General features: G+C 43.2%; 1 protein-coding gene across 9 annotated transcripts in view; it reads right to left on the bottom strand.

Moving 5' to 3' along the window:
- UBAP2 (ubiquitin associated protein 2) overlaps window positions 1-19,926 on the bottom strand; it is a 134,325-nt gene that overhangs the window by 66,863 nt on the left and 47,536 nt on the right. For 8 of the 9 annotated variants that reach the window (XM_048850952.2, XM_075128337.1, XM_075128338.1 and 5 more), the window contains exons 5-6: window positions 13,835-13,988; window positions 11,574-11,651 (exon numbers count right to left, since the gene is read on the bottom strand). In XM_048850952.2, coding sequence (XP_048706909.1) covers window positions 11,574-11,651; window positions 13,835-13,988 — 232 coding nt within the window. The remainder of the gene's footprint in view (window positions 1-11,573; window positions 11,652-13,834; window positions 13,989-19,926) is intronic. The other variant, XM_048850959.2, reaches the window with a different exon arrangement.

Genomic DNA, 19,926 nt, shown 5'->3' with positions numbered 1-19,926 from the left:
GACCCTGGGGGGACACTACTATTTGCGTCTCTCCATTCTGAAAACTGACCATTTATGCCTTCTCTGTTTCCTATCTTTTAACCAGGTACTGATCTATGAGAGGACCTTCCCTCTTATCCAATGACAGCTTTCTTTGCTTAAACACCTTTGATGAGGGACCTTTTCAAAGGCTTTCTGAAAACATCTAAGTACACCATATCCACTGGATCAACCCTGTCCACACGCTTGTTGACACTCTCAGATAATTCTAGCAGACTGGTGAGGCATGATTTCCCTTTACAAAAACCATGATTGACTCTTCCAACAAATCATGTTCATCTAAGTGTCTGATAATTCTGTTCTTTACTATAGTTTCAATCAGTTTGCTTGGTACTGAAGACAGGCTTACTGGCCTGTAATTGCCAGGATCACCCCTGGAGTCCTTTTTAAAAATTCGCGTCACATTAGCTATCCTCCAGTCATTTGATACAGAAGCTGATTTAAAATGATAGGTTACAAACCATAGTAGTTAGTTCTGACATTCCATATTTGAGTTCCTTCAGAACTCTTGTGTGAATACCATCTGGTCCTGGTGACTTACTGTTTAATTTATCAATTTCTAACAAAACCTCCTCTAATGACACCTCAATCTGGGACAGTTCCTCAGATGTGTCACCTAAACAGAATGGCTCAGGTTTGGGAATCTCCCTCACATTCTCAGCCATGAAGACCAATGCAAAGAACTCGTTTAGTTTCTCCACAATGACCTGATCTTCCTTGAGAGTTTCTTTAGCATCTCGAACGTCCAGTGGCCCCACGGGTTCTTTAGCAGGCTTCCTGCTTCTGATGTACTTAAATTTTTTTTGCTGTTATTTTTTGAGCCTCTGGGCTAGCTGTTCTTCAAATTCTTTTTTGGCCTTCCTAATTATATTTAAGATGACAATTTAGTGTATGAAGAGAGTGCTAGATCCTGTCCTTCTGTTTCATTAAGGACTGAAAAATGGAGTTACTGGTTAGGGCTAGACATCATGACCTGCAGCAATTTCACTGCATATTCTGACCTCAAGAGGGGTGGTCTTCTAGGTAACTAACCAGGAAGTTCTATTCTGGATCTTTTTTAAAGGAATACAGGCAAGCTAGGCCTTGTCTGCATGGGAACACTCAGGAAATTGATACAAATTAACCAAGGGTATGACCACACTATTGAGCCTATGCGGACATAACTATTTTAGCACAATTATGTCAACATAGCCCCCAAGTTTAGATGCAGCCTACACTGACAAAAGGAGTATTTCTGACAGTGTAGGAACACAACCTTCCTGAATGACATTAGCTATATCAACAAAAGCTCTCTTCTGCTGGCATAGCTGCATCTAAATTAGAGGTTTTATGCTGGTCTGGGTGTGGGGATTTTTGACACGCCTATCTAACACAGCTATGCCTACATAACTTTGAAGTTTAGACCAAGCCTAAAGCTGTAAATTTAAAGTGGATTAATTAAACTGCATTAGGCTTCTGTGTGGATGGTCTCATTCAGAATTAAAGTGGCCTTAATTCAGTTTAATTCACTGAGAGAAATTAAACCAAATTAAGGTCACTAATTCTGAATAAGAGCATCCACACCAGGCTTTAATGAAGTTTAACTAATCCCCTTTAAATTTTGATTCAGATTAATTTTCTTGAGTGTTCCCATGTATACAAGCCCCAACTTTCCATGATGTTAATTCCTCCTGTGTTGTTTGGGAGAATTCCAGCATGAAGTGATGCAAGGAGGTTGCCACAATGGAGCCTGGGTGATCAAGAGAGGCTGGCTGCATCCTAAAGAGAGGAGACATGCTACTACTATGCATGGCAACACAGCCTGACTCTGGAAAACCTCCTGTGCACAATCTGAACACCTACAATCTTTTGCTATCTTTGTTTCGTTGGAAGTGGAATCAGAAGTATTCCATGGCATTACAGATTCTCTTAGGAAGCAACCGAGTCCACATTTTGAATTTTTTAAACGAAAAAGTTCTCTCCTCCCAACTCTGAATTTAAAACTCAGCCTCTAAGATATTTAAGCGTCTGGATCCCTAGAGGTGTTTAGCACCTGCAACTCATACAGAAATCACTGATGAGTCACTATGGCATTACAGGTTTCTTCCATCACATATTAGGAAATTTTTTAAACACTGTCCCTTAACAGTGATCAACAGATTGCAGTGTAGCAGGAACCTTAAGTGCTCTGATGCAGCATTCACCCAAGGGAGGGAAGGCAGGCCCTGTTATTTTATGGAATTGCCTTGTGCATATAGTTTCTACAACAAAAAATACACCGTAACGGTCAGTTTTCAAAACAAAAAGTGTCAGTTTTTTTGGCAACACAACAGGCAATGCTCTGACTGTAAATTTCCATCTGCCCAAGAAAAGAGAATGAGCAACTTTGCAGCAGCAGATTTTAAACTCTCTCAAGCAGGCTGCATCAACAAAAGCAAACAATGGGGGCACCAGGCAAAGAATAAAATTACAGCTCTAATTGCCACTCCTAATCCTGACATTTCTCAGCTTCCTTTACACTTAGATCTGCAAACAGGTTCAAGTGTTAAGCCAAATCTTGGCTATTCCTCTCCACTCACAAGCAGCCAGCAGTGGAAAGTTTGTTGGGGTCTTTTTAATCATATTGCTCATTTTGACATTTTACTCTAGTTTGTTCCCACATTTTACTAATTAAGGCAGGTGGCCTTTTTCTGTTCACTAATGTATCTCACGCTCTTAATCAACTTTGCACACCAGCTGTAGTTTGCTTTGTTGCATTTAGAGAGATTTTCCATAGCAACTCAGTTACAGGAAATAGGATACCTGGATCATCTAAGGTGATGAGCATTCTCCATTCCCAATGAAGTCCACTGAGAGTTGCGGGGACACAGATGCTCACAGGATCAAGCCCTTGTGTGGTTTAATGATTGAAAAAACCAGTTACCTATCTTTTAGTAACTGTTGTTCTTCGAGATGTATTGCTCATGTCAATTCCATTCTAGGTGCATGCACGCCCACATGTCGGAGATTTTTGCCTTAGTGGTATCCGTAGGATCAGCTGTGACACCCTCTGGAGTGCCACGCTCATGCGTCGGCTTATCAGGCACTGCTGGCCCTACACCCTCTCAGTTCCTTCTTGCCAGCAACTCCAACAGAGGGGCAGGAGGGTGGGTAATGGATGGACATGAGCAATACATCTCAAAGAACAAAAGTTACCAAAAGGGAGGTAACCGTTTTTTCTTCTTCAAGTGCTTGCTCAAGTTGATTCCATTCTAGCTGAGTCACAAGCAGTATCCCTGGAGATGGGCTCGGAGTTCAGACGTTTGGCTTGTAATACTGCTCTACCGAAGCCGGCGTCATCTCGGGCTTGCTGGGTAAGCACATAGTGAGATGCGAACGTGTGAAGGATGATCAGGTGGCGGCTCTGCAGATATCTGGAATTGGCACATGGGCCAGGAAGGCGACCACCGAAGCTTGCGCTCTAGTCGAGTGGGCAGTTACAACTGCCAAGGGAGGCACTTTTGCCTGATCACAGCAAAATCAAATGCAGGCGGTGATCCAATATGAAATTCTCTGGGTGGACACTGGATGACCTTTCATCCTATCCGCCACCGTGATGAACAACTGCGTCGACGTGCAAACTGATTTGGTCCTTTTGATGTAGAAGGCTAGCACTCTCCTGACATCCAGGGAGTGCAACCTACATTCCTCCTCAGACTTATGAGGATTTGGGAGGAAGACTGGCAAAAATATCTCCTGGCTCGTATGAAATTGCAAAACCACCTTGGGAAGGAAAACTGGATGCGGCCGCAGCTGGACCTTATCCTTGAAAAACACCATACAGGGTGGCTCCGAGGTAAGTGCCGTAATCTTAGAGATCCTTTGGGCAGAAGTTATCACCACCAGGCACCCCTTTTTCATTATTTTAATTCCCATAGTAACAGGTTTTTTTTTCTAATAAACATTCCCCTACAGTGTTTGGAATGCAAAAATGCTCTAGATCAGCAAGAAGAAAAAATAATTTACTAAAAACTGACTAGGAACAAAAGTGAAACTGACAAGTCTGGTCTCATTTTTCAAAGTGTAAAATGCCACAATGAAAGTTAAATTGATAAACTTATTACACTTTTAATCACTTCACACAAATAACGAATCTTGTTTTTTATAACTTTAGGATTTTTAACCCAATTGTGTCCTGCTAAGCAGTTCTCCAAATCGTCTTTGTTATAGAACTCTACTCAACAGATACTCTCAGAATCACAGAAATGTATGGCTGGAAGGGATCTTGAGAGCTTATCTAGTGCAGCCCCCCCATGCCAAGTAAACCTAGAACATCCCTGACACGTGCTTGTCCAACCTGTTCTAAAAAACCTCCAGTGATGGGGATTCCACAGCCTCCCTTGGTAACCTACTGCAGCATGTAACAACCCTTATAGTTAGAAAGATTTTCCTAATATCTAGCCTAAATTTCCCTTGATGCAGATTAAGCCCATTCCTTCTTGTCCTATCTTCAGTGGACATGCAGACCAATTGATCACTGTCCTCTTTATAACAGCCCTGAACATATTTGAAAACTTATCAGGTCCTCCCTCAGACTTCTTTTCTCATGGTGAAACATGCCCAGTTTTTAAACCTTTCATCATCATCAGATTGTCTAAACCTTTTATCATTTTTGTTGCTCTTCTCTGAACTCTCCCCAATTTGCGCACCTTTTTCCTGAAGCATGGCACCCAGAATTAGACACAGTACTCCAGATGAGGCCTGACCAGTGCAGAATAGAGCAGAACAATTACCTCCCATGTCTTACATACAACACTCCAGTTAATACACTCCGGAATATCGGCCTCTTTTGCACTGCATCACATTGTTACTCCTATTCAATTTGTGATCCACTATAACCCCCAGATCCGTTTCTGCAGTACTCCTACCTAGCCAATTATTCTGCATTTTATAGTTTGTGCATTTCTTTTTCCTTCTTAAGTATAGTGCTTCACACTTGTCTTTATTGCATATCATCTTAGTGATCCAAGACCAATTCTCCAATTTGTCAAGATCATTCTTAATTGTAATCCATGTCTTCCAAAAAGCTTGCAACCACTCCAAGCTCGGTCTCATACACAAATTTTATAAGCACACACTACTCCATTATCTAAATCATTAATGAAAATATTAAAAAGTACCAGGCCTAGGAAGGTCCCTGCATCCTCCCAGTTTGACAGAGAACCACTGATAACTACTCTGAGTACAATATTTCAATCAGCTGTGCACCCACCTTATCAAATTCATCTAGACCACATTTCTCTTGTTTGTTTATGAGAATGTCTGGGACGGTGGGACCGTGTCAAAAGCCTTACTAAAATGAAGATATATCACATCTACAAGCTCCCCCCATCCACCAGGCCAGTAACCCTGTCAAAGAAGGAAATTAGGTTGGTTTGTCATGATTTGGTCTTGACAAATCCATATTAGCTCTTACATACCACCCTCTTACCCAGTAGGTGCTTACAAATAGATTGTTCAATAATTTGTTCTAGTATCTTTCCAGATCATAGAATCATAGAAGATTAGGATTGAAAGAGATCTCAGGAGGTCATCTAGTCCAACCCCCTGCTCAAAGCAGGACCAACCCCAACTAAATCATCCCACCAGGGCTTTGTCAAGCTGGGCCTTAAAAACCTCTAAGGATGGAGATTCCATCATCTCCCTAGGTAACCCATTCCAGTGCTTCATGACCCTTCTAGTGAAATACATTTTCCTAATATCCAACCTAGACCTCCCCCACTGCAACTTGAGACCATTGCTCCTTGTTCTGTCATCTGCTACCACTGAGAACAGCCGAGCTCCATCCCCTTTGGAACCCCCTTCAGGTAGTTGAAGGCTGCTATCAAATCACCCCTCACTCTTCTCTTCTGCAGACTAAACAATCCCAGTTCCCTCAGCCTCTCCTCATAAGTCATGTGCCCCAGCCTCCTAATCATTTTCGTTGCCCTCCACTGGACTCCCTCCAATTTGTCCACATCCTTTTTGTAGTGGATGGCACAAAACTGGACGCAATACTCACCAGTGCCGAACAGAGGGGAATAAACACTTCCGTCAATCTGCTGGCAACGCTCTTACTAATGCAGCCCAAGATGCTGTTAGCCTTCTTGGCAACAAGGGAACATTGTTGACTCATATCCAGCTTCTCATCCACAGTAATCCCCAGGCTGTTTTCAGCCGAACTGCCACTTAGCCAGTCGGTTCCCAGCCTGTAGCAATGCATGGGATTCTTCCGTCTTAAGTGCAGGACTCTGCACTTGTCCATTTGAACCTCATCAGATTTCTTTTAGCCCGATCCTCTAATTTGTCTAGGTCACTGGACCCTATCCCTACCCTCCAGCGTATCTACCTCTCCTCCCAGCTTAGTGTCATCTGTGAACTTGCTGAGGGTGCAAGCCATCCCATCATTCAGATCATTAATGAAGATGTTGAACAATACCAGCCCCAGGAACGACCCCTGGGGAACTCCACTTGATACCATCTGCCAACTAGACATCGAGTCATTGATCACTACCCGTTGAGCCTGATGAGCTAACCAGCTTTCTATCCACCTTATAGACCATTCATCCAATCCATACTTTTTTTTTTTACTTGCTGGCAAGAATACTGAGGGAGACTTATCAAAAGCTTTGCTAAAGTCAAGATATATCATGTCCACAGCTTTTCCCATATCCACAGAACCAGTTATCTCATCATAGAAGGCAATCAGGTTGGTCAGGCATGACTTGCCCTTGTAAATCCATGTTGACTGTTCCTGATCACCTTCCTCTCCTCCAAATACTTCAAAATGGATTCCTTGAGGACCTGCTCCATGATCTTTCCAGGAACTGAGGTGAGGCTGACTGGTCTGTGGTTCCCCAGATTCTCCTTCTTCCCTTTTTAAATATGGGCACTATATTTGCCTTTTTCCTATCGTCCAGGACCTCCCCCGATCACCATGAGTTTTCAAAGATAATGCTCAATGGCTCTGCAATCATATCAGTCAACTCCCTCAGCACCCTCGGATGCATTAGATGCGGCCCATGGACTTGTATATGTCCAGCTTTTTTAAATAGTCCTTAACCTGTTCTTTCACCACTGAGGGCTGCTCACTTCCTCCCCATACTGTGCTGCCCCGTGCAGCAGTCTGGGAGCTGACCTTGTCTGTGAAGACTGAAGCAAAAAAAAGCATTGAGTACTTCAGCTTTTTCCACATCATCTGTCACTAGGTTGCCTCTCCCCATTCACTAAGGGTCCCACACTTTCCCTGACCACCTTCTTGTTGCTAACAAACTTGTAGAAACCCTTCTTGTTACCCTTCACATCCCTTGCTAGCTGCAACTCCAATTGTGCTTTGGCCTTCCTGATTACACCCCTGCATGCTCAAGCAATATTTTTATATGCCTCCCTAGTCATCTGTCCATTTCCACTTCTTGTAAGCTTCCTTTTTGTGTTTAAGCTCACCAGAGATTTCTCTGTTAAGCCAACCTGGTCACCTGCCATATTTGCTATTCTTTCTGCACATCGGGATGGTTTGTTCCTGAGCTCTCAATAAGTCTTCTGTAAAATACAGCCTGCTCTCCTGGACTCCTTGCCCCCCCACATTAGCCTCCTGGGAATCGTGCCCTGAGGGAGTCAAAGTCTGCTTTTCTGAAGTCCAGGGTCCATATTCTGCTGCTCTCCTTTCTTCCTTTTGTCAAGATCCTGAACTTGACCATCTCATGGTCACTGCTGCCCAGGCTGCCACCCACTTCTTCTTCCCCCACTAATTCTTCCCTGTTTGTGAGCAGCAGGTCAAGAGGAGCACGGCCCCTAGTCGGTTCCTCCACCACTTGCACCAGGAAGTTGTCCCCAACACTCTCCAAAAACTTCCTGGATTGTCTGTGCACTGCTGTATTGCTCTCCCAGGAGATGTCAGGGTGATTGAAGTCCCCCATGAGAACCAGGGCCTGTGATCTGAAAACTTCTGTTAGTTGTCTGAAGAAAGCCTCCTCTATCTCATCCTCCTGGTCTGGTGGTTTATAGCAGATGCCCACCACAACATCACCCTTGTTGCTCTCGCCTCTAAACTTAACCCAAAGACTTTCAACAGGCTTTTCTCCAGTTTCATACTGGAGCTCTGAGCAGTCATACTGCTCCTTTACATATAGTGCAACTCCTCCACCTTTTCTGCCCTGCCTGTCCTTCCTGAACAGTTTATACCCATCCATGACAGTGCTCCAGTCATGTGAGTTACCCCACCATGTCTGTTATTCCAATCACAACATAGTTCCTTGACTGTGCCGGGACTTCCAATTCCTTCTGCTTGTTTCCCAGGCTTCTTGTGTTTGTGTACAGGCACCTAAGATAACTAGCCAATTTCATACTGAGAAAGTAGTGTATCAGGAGGCCTCTCCTGTTGCACCCTCCTCCTTGTGTCTCCTTCCCATATCCCACCTGCCCACTTACCTCTGGGCTTAGGTCACCATCCCTGGCGAACCTAGTTTAAATCCCTCCTCACTAGCTTAGTAAGCCTGCCTGCGATATCTCAGTATGTATCGTACAAGATATCTTAGTATGTATCATAACTGCATGTTGTAACGCTATCAGGCAGTAATTGCAAGAAATAATGCTCATAGATATTACTAATACTCCTTAGGGATAAATTAAACTTATTCAGGAACTTAGGTCTTGAGAAGGAGAGATGAAGATACTGAAGACCCAGCTAAAAAGTTTTCATTCTTTGACTCCTTTCCAAATCAAAGATTATACCCTCTGCTTATTAAGAGAGATTAAGGTCTGAGCAGTAGAGTCACTCCAGTAGGCAATATCTTAACACAAGTGCCAGGGCCGGCTCTACAGTTTTGGCTGCCCCAAGCAGTGAAAAAAAACTGCCAGCGCGGACAGCAAAAGGAAGAAGCTGCCGTCCATTTGCCACCTCAGCGGGCGACGCAGAGAAGCTGCCGCTGAATTGTCGCTGTGGCCAGAGGAACTGCTGCCCCTTTCGAATTGCCGCCCCAAGCACCTGCTTGGAACGCTGGTGCCTGGAGCCGGCCCTGACAAGTGCTTTTGCCTTCTACTAATCAGCCAATAGTACAAAACTGCTCCAGACCCCAGCTGCTGTTACACCGGCTTGTACTGTTTGTACATTGTAAACATAGCACCATGTCCAGTGCACACAGCTAGAAAAAATGTCACACAGTTGATTACAGTATCTCTGCTGGATAAGCATGCAGCCTACAGAGGGTGAAAATCTCAGAGCAGGGGTTTCTATGGAGGGCTACGCACCACTATTGCCACAGGATTAGCCCCATTCCTGCCACTTTCAGGGATGAGTACACATTGTCATTTCTCTAAATCAAGCTGTTCTCCTATAAAGGAGTAACATGATGGCCCAGCAAGGATTCTCCTAGAAAACAGCCAGTAAGATTATTCCTGCCTGAGAAGGCAGCTTAAAATAGGAAGGGAGAGATAAAGTCCATTGTTCAAACATTAACCAACCCCTTATTTTGTATCTGGTGCCTAGATTTTTGAGTGACACGTGCATTAGAAATGCAGATACAAATGCTGCATGGGATGCCTCTGAACGGTGTTATTACTAGATTACATAAAGTGACCAATTTGCTCTCTATTGAAAGGGAAACTTTATCCCGGGTCTCAACTTTTCTATATTTAATGAAGCAGCAAGAAACCAGTTTTTATTGCATTAAGCTGACTGCAGGAAAATTTATATTTCTGCTAATATGCAAAGAGAGAGAGGTGGTCATGTGATCCTGAAAAGAGAAGACTTAACAGTGAGGAAGTGAAATGTACAGCTTTAAGCAATCCCTGCAGCTTTTAAGGATTACTGTAGTAAATTTTAACTAGGTATTTTTCTCTCCCAAAATGCACTCATCAACCAATGATCCAGAAGCATATGAAGAGAGAGTTTATCATCGACAGTTAAGAGCTACAGATGGCCTTTCATTAAATTAGCTCATTTATGTGACTGTGCAGTCTATTTGTTAGGCAGATATAGAAGTACCACACAATGCAATGAATTGTGTCTGGTTAAAGATGGCACACACAAAGCATTCCTTTTCTCAGTCTGGTATGCCAGCTTTCTATTAGTGATTATTAAATGCCTAGTTGTGAGACATTTAAGAAACTATCTAGTTATCCTACAGCACTTAGCCTCACTACTGTATCTGAGTGCCTAGGGTAACACCAGCAAACTTTTATTAAAACTGTAAAGAGTTGGGTGAATGTGGGAGACTAATTTTTGGAATACATTTCATCTTGGAGGAGGACACCATCAATTGAAAAACATCTAATTTAAATCTTTTTTTTTAATTTCTTTTCCTTACACCTCAGAAGCTTAAACAGAAATTTCACTTTCTCCACAAAAACTGAGCTCCACCAGTTTAGCACCTTTTGTTTTTTGGTGCGAAAACTCAGAAAATGGTAGCAGTTAATTATAACGTCCCCCTCTCTGAACCGCTACTCTATACACATACTTATCCTGGTATTTGCTGATTCACATGCACAGCCTGGTCATGTTCCTGCACTGCTCTGGAAACTACATGCCCTTGTTTCCTTCCAGTCCTTAAAAGAGCAGGGTTAGATACAGATTAACTGTTGCTATCGTGTCATTGAACATGTGATTATCCTCAGGTATTATGCCAAGGATATGGAGTACTGCAAAAATATTCCATGCATATGAAATTAGAAGTATGCTACTTATTGCTTTTATTAGCTCTGACACACTTTTACCCCAGCTCCTCCTAGCAACAACCACTGGTCTTCCAACCCACAAGATACTACGGCTCCCCATGAACCCTCCCCCCATGCTAAAGAAATCACTTCACTCCCAAAAGCTACTTCACCCACTAAATCAACAGAAGCTTCCCCTGACTCCCAAATCCCCGATAAATCCAGATTTCACTCTTTCCCCTTATCTTCAGCGCAACACAACCTAGATTACTTCCTGAACCTCTTGATTCCCTTTCTTCCCTCACAGTATCCCAGGTTCCCCTTAGCCTTCCATGTCATCTAGCTAGCAAGCCTCAGAGAAGCATGACGACCCCCCCATAGGGTACAAAGCAGAGATGGCATTCTTGACACCACCAGAATCCACTTTGAGGGACTGGCACGCGTACAAGTCAAACTCCTCCACCCCTTCATTATCTTTAATAAAATAACCCAATGCTGCCCCACAGGTCATAGTGTATCTTGGGGGTCCACAGCTTTCCACTCAGATTTGACTTTCATGGGGTGGCTGGCACTCCCCATAAGAGCAGGTTATTGAGGGCTCACAGCCCAAATGCTGGATCTCTTTGGGGTCAAGTGACAGATCTGAGTACGCCAGCCCACAGCTGAACCTGCTATGCAGACTTGTGCACCTTGTTTAGGTCACTAAAGCCAAAAATGTCATGAAAATAAAATTACACATCGCTTATTCTTATGGAACCAAAGGGCACAGACTATTGTATGTGGCTGGGCTTTTAAAGCTACTCTTCTTTTTGAGATCTAAAAAAGCCAGTTATCCTTTGAACAAGAGAAAAGCTGTGATTGTCCACACAAAACCACCACCACATTACCTCTCCCACGGCCACGTTTCCCACGGTCTGAAGGCCTCTCCCCTTGACTGTTGTCCACACCGTTCTCTTCTACTCGAACTGGGGAGAGAAGACAGAAGATTGATAGGGTAGGAAATTTTATCTTTACATTTGTAAGAAGTTTGAAAAGAGAGTAGCAACAGATTGCGTAGCTCACAGTTTCTAACAAGCACCTAAATAAGCTGCTGGATTTTCAGAGGTGCTGAGCTGGTACAGCAGGTGAAGTAGAGGTGATGGGAGTTGTGGGTGCTCAGCACCTCTCAAATCAATACACTTATTTAAGCATCTAAACATGGATTTGGGTGCCTAAATGTAAGTTCGTAAATCTTGCACCCTGCATTGTAGGGGGGGGGGGGGGGGCAAGGGAGATCACCTTTTAGCAGGAACCCTACCTGGGGCTGTAGGGGGAAATATGGGGCAACAGGAGCTCTGCCACTCTTTGGTGCTTCACACTCTCTCCCTGGCCTGTTCTGCTGACCTGTCTGAAGGGGGACAGGATCATGACCTCACCTCTCTGAGGCGGCAGCTAGCCTTAAACTGAGCCTTCCCTACCCAACCACATTCTGACTGTCCCTTGTAAAAGAACCAGTAGGAACTAGAAGGGGGTGAGGAAGAAGCCTCCCATCTCATGCCTTCCCTTTCCCTCACCTCACACACAGAGTCCACCAGAATCTGGTCCGTTACATTTAACCTGCATGGGACACAATGTTTGTTTTTTTTACAAGAGCTCTATAACTACGTTCCGTGGAAAACCTCTGGCTGGATGTTTTGAAGTGTCAGCTGAAATCCAAAGAAGGGGGTCCCTGAAGGAAAATGATGACTCTCACCACTTACTACAGCACTTGCTACAGTTAAATGGAGACTCTGCACTGCACGACTTGTATTCAGCACTGCAATGGGGACATAACTATGTGCACATAAAGGTGCGGAGAGCACATTTTGCAAGATCTAGAACCCATTTGAAAACCCTAAATTCCAGATTTAGCACAGAGCCCAAAACTTGAAGGCCAAGCTGCATTTGTCTCTGACAAATAAATTCTGGGCAACTATTTTTTGGTTTTGGTGAATTAGGGCTTGTCCACATGGTCAGTTAGTACATGGCACACGAGAGCACTGTGCATTCACACTCTGGCTTACCATGTACTAAGTCTCTGATAGTCCCTTATTTGTTCTAAATGCAACTTGCAAATTTCATAAATATCCGCTTTACATCATCTTCCAGATCATTAAACGAAACAGCATCTAGATACTATTCTATTCTACGTAAGTTCTTACAGACCCTGATCACTGTAGCATCTGAGGGCTTTTCAGTAGTGCATTAAGTAATGTGACTAACATCTGTCACATGTGGTTCATTCACTCTCATCATCTCTCCAAGGGGAGAATTGTGTGTGCAGTGTACTATTTTATATGGGTGGAGGTTTTGGGTTTTTTTTTTTAAATGTACGTATATTTTTCATATGGACTAGGCATGTATTTTTTTTAATAATATAGTATGGGGTACTTTAAGAAATGGCTTAAACAATGGGTAACATACTCAAAGGTGATCTAATTCAGTACTACCTAACTTTGGAAATAGCGTTTGCAGCATTTAGCACTCTTTTGTGCAGTGTATTTGAATCACTGTCCTTGAATACACTGTGGTAATTCTAATAATGTTTAGGTTCACACCAAACCCTTTCTATTTGTGTAGAAGCTTATCTTTTGTGCATGGATGTGCTCATAATCCCCAGGATATACCAAGGCCTTTTCATTTTCCCTTAAAAGGGAAAAACATTTCATAAAACTGAGACCACCCTCAGGTTCTCCCACTCATATGACATGGAACCAAAACTTGGCTATTTGCTCGTTAAAAGAAATGTATGGAAAATGTATCAGGTTTTATCTGCTCTACAATGCTCAATATGAAGTCCTTACAAAGGTTCCATTCCAAATTTAAGTGCCGAACAGCGACTCTCAAAAGATTATGTGATCATAAAAAGGCAGAAGGTATTTCAAATAAATTCAATTTGCCTTTAAAAAGATAAATCAAAGATAAATTCTCTCGAAACCAAGACATGTAACAGCATCATGCATACCTGTTGCCAAAAAAACAAATGCAATAACTCAGTCACCACACTGAGGCTCTGCTGGACTTTATTCCATTAGATCCTCTTCTCTTTCATAACTCAACCAACTTCAGCGGCAAGGAAGAGAAAAACTAAGGCGACTAGAGCTTTAAAAATGAAGGTGTCTGTGCTTACACTCTCGGCCACGGTTGCCTCCTCTTCCCCGTCTGTTGGAGCTTCCCCGTCCACGGCTCACTTCCCTGTCCCCTCGCTTTTCTCTGTTCTCTTTGTTTTCTGAACTCTCTTTTCCAAGGCTTTTCTTCTTTCCCCCTACAGTCTCCCATGAAGTCTATTTGGGTGGAGAAGTATTAGACACAACAGATCAAAAAGCAGAGATAACCAGTCAACTTTCCAAAACTTTCCAGCCCAAACCCCAATTAATAGATAAATGGATCTCATGTGTATAAAGCCACAGATGTATATCATGTTTTTCACATGCTAAACTAGGACAGAGAGCAAGGAAGACATCACTGTGTGAGGGGGAAGAAGATACAGCTTTTTGAGAGCGGGTTTTCCCATGGAACATAGGTAGCACACATTTAATATCTCAAATCTTTCTGGCTGCAGCTGACTCAGGTTACTTTAAAGAAGTCTAGGTAGACAGCATAGCAGAAAACCTGCTAAGAGGTAGGCATTCATCCTCTCAACTGTTTTCAGAAGTCTGACTGGAAACAAACAGGACTGAATCGTTCCATCTCTCAGCATGACAGGGGAGAATGCATATTTGCAACAGGGAGAAAAGAAGTCAATGAGAGAGCAGATGGATTAGAAAATAAAACAAATGAACTTGGCTTTCTTGGAATCTAAGCACTGATGATCAGAGTATCAGAACAGCAGCTTGGGGAAACTGGGCCAAAACAAGTCAGCCCACTATGCCCAAGGACTGCAGCACATCGCATGTAGCATTGCTGTGTTCAGAAACTGCTGCAATGCCCAAGCAAGAGAAAGCAAAGAATCAAGGCTTGAATGTCAGACCTCTGCTCTCATCTTAAATCCACAGTTACATTCAGGATTCATGTCAGACCCTTAGGAATTACAAAACATTTGTAGGAGTTTAAAATGAAATAGCTAAAAAAAACCTTCTCAGAATAATATGGCAGTTGATAATATATTATGTAATTGTAGAATTAAGCTACTGAGCCATAGTTACAAAGCATGCATCTGATGAAGTGAGCTATAGCTCATGAAAGCTTATGCTCAAATAGATTGGTTAGTCTCTAAGGTGCCACAAGTCCTCCTTCTCTTAAAGCAGGGGAGAAAGATTAAAATTTATTTGCACAGTGTCAGTGTGCTAGGCACTTTATATACAGTTATGAGAATGAAGTCCCTGCCTCAAAGAGCTTAGTCTAGACAAACCACATACAAACAGAGGGCAATGTATACCTCCAACCACCATCTGGAATGCTGGATGAAGCTGTGACCTCAAGAGAAGCAATGGTACCAATCATAATGAAGACGAAGTTTGGCTGCCATTAACTCTAGGTCCTGCCCAGTCTCTCCTGAACTACTCAAGCAAAGTTTCCATTCAACTCAAATCAAAGTCCCCTCTCCTGAGGATGAGCTGTGACAAGCTACCCAATGATGGCTAGACAATGCAAAAGCCCCACGTTATCAAGGTAGCAACACAAACTGAATACCGTAATGCTTTAAAAGTAAAAAAATCAAAAATAGTCTGTGCTTCAACTTCTCCATTGGAAAGAGTTAGCACTACAAAAAGTTACTCTGGTGGCTCCCTTTCATGGCTAGTTGATTTTGGGAGGGAGTGGGGGGGTGAGAGGGGAGAGTGATAGTTACAATCCTATTTCAATTTTTTCTCAGGTGTGAGAGGCTGAAGCACCATAGGTTTGGGCTTCTCCTAAGCTGACAGGAGCCTGGACTATGAGTTGCACAAACAGGTGAAAGAATATGCAAAGGACATTAGTTTATATGTGGTAGAAAGCTTGATTTTCCTCCAGTACAGGAGGATTACCATGGGGTTCCAAGCGCTATGGTGGATGAAGCCTATTTACATGCTGAAATCCTGAGAAAGTTTGAGACATCTCTGAAAGGAAAGAAAATCCTACAGGGTAGACAACTTACAAGTCACCCTAAAAGGGGTAGGTCTCAAAAGGAACTGTCGTTATTTTGCTCAGGCATAAGCTGTATGCAAAGACCCAAAAGTTGGGTAGAGGCAAACAGACAGGAATTTTTAAAGGCCTCTATACTATTTTCTAACTAGTCTGTGGAGTTGGTGTCCCTCAACATGGGGAGAGATGTTTTGCTGGAAACAAAGACTCTGCAATAGCCTCTTTCAGAAGTAGAGGATCACAGTTCCCAGCAGTTGAGATCAGTTCTCACTAAGGAGGAAGAGTAGAATTCCTGCTGAAACTATCCAGGTGTTAATGTGTGTGTTAAGTAACAGGTCTAGAACTATGAAGCAATCAAGTCCTTCCTTCTCCACTTATAAGAACTTCCACTAAAGAAATAGCTGAAGTGGAGGGTTTCATTAAGCCATTTAATGCTTCTTATGCACAGAAAGAATAATTCCTCTAGAAGGAAGAGCCGAGAGGAGTTTGGGTTTCCCTAGAGATATCTTCTAAGGCTAATGCTGGTATCCCCTAACAGGGAACATCTTAGAGGAGAGGAAAGCCAGCATCAAGGTAACTCACTGCCAATAAGAGTCTGCTAAGTAACAAAGTTTTCAGCTGACCTTGTCTGAAGCAGTCCAAGCGCCAGCTGCAGATCTGAACTTGGGCAGCAATGTAACAAAAGAGGCCTGTCTCGGGCAAAGTTATTGGTCTTATCTTAAGCGGCACGATGGATTGTTTGAAGGACCACCTTGGCACTCTAGCTTTGAAGGATTTAGCCAGCAAAACAGCTAGTCAGGCATGAAGACAGACGCTGACAATTTGAGTAATATCCCCAGCTGAAAAAGTATCACAGAATAATATCAGGGTGGGAAGGGACCTCAGGAGGTCATCTAGTCCAACCCCCTGCTCAAAGCAGGACCAATCCCCAATTTTTGCCCCAGATCCCTAAATGGCCCCCTCAAGGATTGAGCTCACAACCCTGGGTTTAGCAGGTCAATGCTCAAACCACTGAGCTATCCCACCCCCATCAAACCCACGCAGACACACGTCCATTGGAACTTAAGTCCAACACCTTAACCTCTCGGCCATTCTGGTGAGTAAAGTAGCCAAAGGAACATTGCCTAATCCCTCCGTTGATTCTGTACATCCAGAAGAGGCTGTTAGAAATACTAGAGACGGGGATCTTCATAAAGCAATTATCAGACAGTCAGACGGTATGGAGGCATCAGTTCAAAGACATTCATTGGCAGTCTTTTGGATGCTCTACGAATAGAACTTTTAACTATTTGTTCTTGCTTTTCTGCCATCTCGGCCGCATTAAATAGACTGCTTACAAGTTACTGCAGCACTTTAAGTGTAGCATATATGAACAACTAGAATCCCATGAAAACGTTTGACATCCTATAGTGTCTTTCAGCCAAAGACCCCCAACACACTGATATTATTGATGCACGCTGAAGCTTTTTCATTTCACCTACCACTGGACTGTAGCCACCTGTGGGGCAGTTTGTAGCAACACTACACAACAGATAAGGACAAAGACGACTGCATAACCAAAAAATTCCTCCTGCAATTAGGTAGACAGAAAAACTTCTCCAGCTGAACTTTAACCATGACACTAAAGCAAATGCCCTCATTGTAACAAAAAGTGACACAGGGTCTAAGATTTTCTCCTCTCTCATTCAACAACAGCCACTGGCTTTAAAGTCCTTCTGTGGCAAAGCATGGTGCTACTGTAATTCTATGGCTGCCAAGGTTGGCGGTGCGGAAGCATACCCTTGTAGAGGGAAGGCTGGGTAGACAGTACCCAGTTCTCAAGAGGTATCCTGGGTGAACTACCAAGAGACTGCCTCAAAAATAACTGAAAAAGCTAGTGAATATGCACAGCAGCAAATTTTAAGAGCAGCTTTAAATCCTTTCATTTCATGTAATTAAAAAAATGTATACTGAGAAACTTGGAAAACGCTGCTATTTATGACATCAGTATTGGTTCCCAGCAGGCAGGCTCGGTACTACACTGATGTACAACCATCCAAGCCTTCAACACTTCTCTATGGTGAGTGACCAATTTGGAGTGGCTCTCCAAAGGGTGAAAGTGCTATGCTAAGCTATCAGAGTGCTGGCTTGTGTCTGATTTACAGAAAGCTTCTCTGCTAAACAGAGAAAACATTCTAAGACACAGTTGTGCTCTAGCCCATTTAGGTTACCCAAAGAAGCAAGTATTTTCAACTTGAAGACCATGAAGACAAACTTTTGAAGTCAGACTGAAATCAATATTTGCTACCATTAAAATGTGATTTTTTTTTTTGTTCTAAGTATGTATTTGGTCCCTGCGAGATACCCAAGAAACTCATTCAATGCTTTCTGCTAGTCTTGACTTAACCACCTATTGTACAGCAAGCAATAGTTAAGGCTAAAAGCTAAAAATAACCCTAACTAAATGTTAGGTGCTGGGGGTGTGCTCCAGAGGACGGTGCTGCTCTAGGGGACTCGGGGCTGCCTGAGCAGTAGCTGGTGCCGCTGGCCCCAGGCCTACCCCAGCTGCTCAGATGGCCCTGGGGTCAGCCGCACCAGCCATTGCAGCTATGGAAGTCACAGAGGTCCCGGAAAGTCACATGACCTCCATGAAAGACTTGCAGCCCTAGCAATAGTCCACCTCAGAGGACCCCAACATCAAGATATAGGCTGAGCAGAGGAAGGTTTGTTTGTGACTGTTACCAGCTTACTTAAGAATTTCCTGTCCTCTCAACTAGAAAGATCCCAATTTGTGACCCCTACGCTTTAGAAGCTGAAACAGGATTAACCGGCTTGTAGCAACATCTGAGCAGGACATGTCTTTGCACTGACTCATTATAGGAGAGATAAAGGAAAAGGGTTTAAAAGGAAATGAAGTCCAGGCTTCCCTTCCCAGTTAGGATGAGATGAGGAAGCAGACTGGATCCCATCTGATAAATTTAAAAGGCTCTGCAGGAACAACTTTACGCCCATTTAGACTCTTGTCCACTACTTCTTGGGACAAGAAATTTGCACTACTCTGTATATTATTAAACACATATTTGGAGATATTCCTCTCCCCTCCTCTTAAAGGAATTCTCACTAATGAGGCTATTAATGAAACAAGTAGCTATTTGCCATGTCCTACTGTTCCATTTTTAGAGTTTGAACTGTAACTCCTCAGGGCACAGACCTCATCTTAATTTTACACTTGTTAAGTGCAGTGCGCACCTATGGAGCGATACTGTATATCTACAAGTGGCTGCTTCTCCTGTTACAGCAGTGAAAATTGGCTGTTCATGGCAAACACACAAGGCTGTTTACTCTGGATCATCTCCAACTGCCTGAGACATCAGACTGATTAGACATGGCAGCACATAACACTGCATTTGCCATTAAGTACCAGATCCAGAGGTGGAACTAAAGTGGTTTTGTTTATATGAAGTCTTAGACCTGGTCTACACTGGAGAGGGGATCGATCTAAATTACACAACTTCAGCTATGTGAATAACTTAGCTGAAGTCGAAATACTTAGACCTACTCACTATGGTGTCTTCACTACGGTGAGTTGACTGCTGCTGCTCCCCCATCGACTCTGCCTGTGCCTCTCGTGGGAATCGATGGGAGAGCACTCGGGGGTCGATTTATTGCGTCTAGAGTAAACCCGATAAATCGACCCCCGCTGGATCGATCACCGCCTGCCGATCCAGCAGGTAGTATAGACATACCCTTAGTGTTTATCAGAGGGACTCAGCAGTAAAGTGACAGGACAGCAACAATGTTTTCAAAGCTTAGTTTGGGGTTTGGGTGTTTTGTTGTGCATGCCTGAGTTTTGTTGTTTTAAACGTTTTGTTAAGGTAAAGTTACAATAAAACATTAACATACTACATCATACATCAGGATCAGGTTAATATCCGAAGAACCTAGCTAAAGATTCTGGCTTGCTGGCTGGGAAGCCCTCCTGCTCTGAGCATGCTAAAAAGGGTGACCAAATTTCTCAATACCTATGTTCCTTTTTGTGCTTCTCTTGTGTACTACTTGGCATGAAAGATTTTTTTTCACTCCAAGGACAGTCCAGATTTTACCATATCAATATGTGAGTGAGAAGTCTCCCCAGTCTTCATTTCTTTTTTAGGGAGAGCTGGAAGGAGATAGAGGGATTGG

The sequence above is a fragment of the Caretta caretta genome, chromosome 5 (assembly GCF_965140235.1).
Source record: "Caretta caretta isolate rCarCar2 chromosome 5, rCarCar1.hap1, whole genome shotgun sequence".
Taxonomy (NCBI): Eukaryota; Metazoa; Chordata; order Testudines; family Cheloniidae; genus Caretta; species Caretta caretta.
This window is presented reverse-complemented; position numbering and strand designations above follow the sequence as displayed.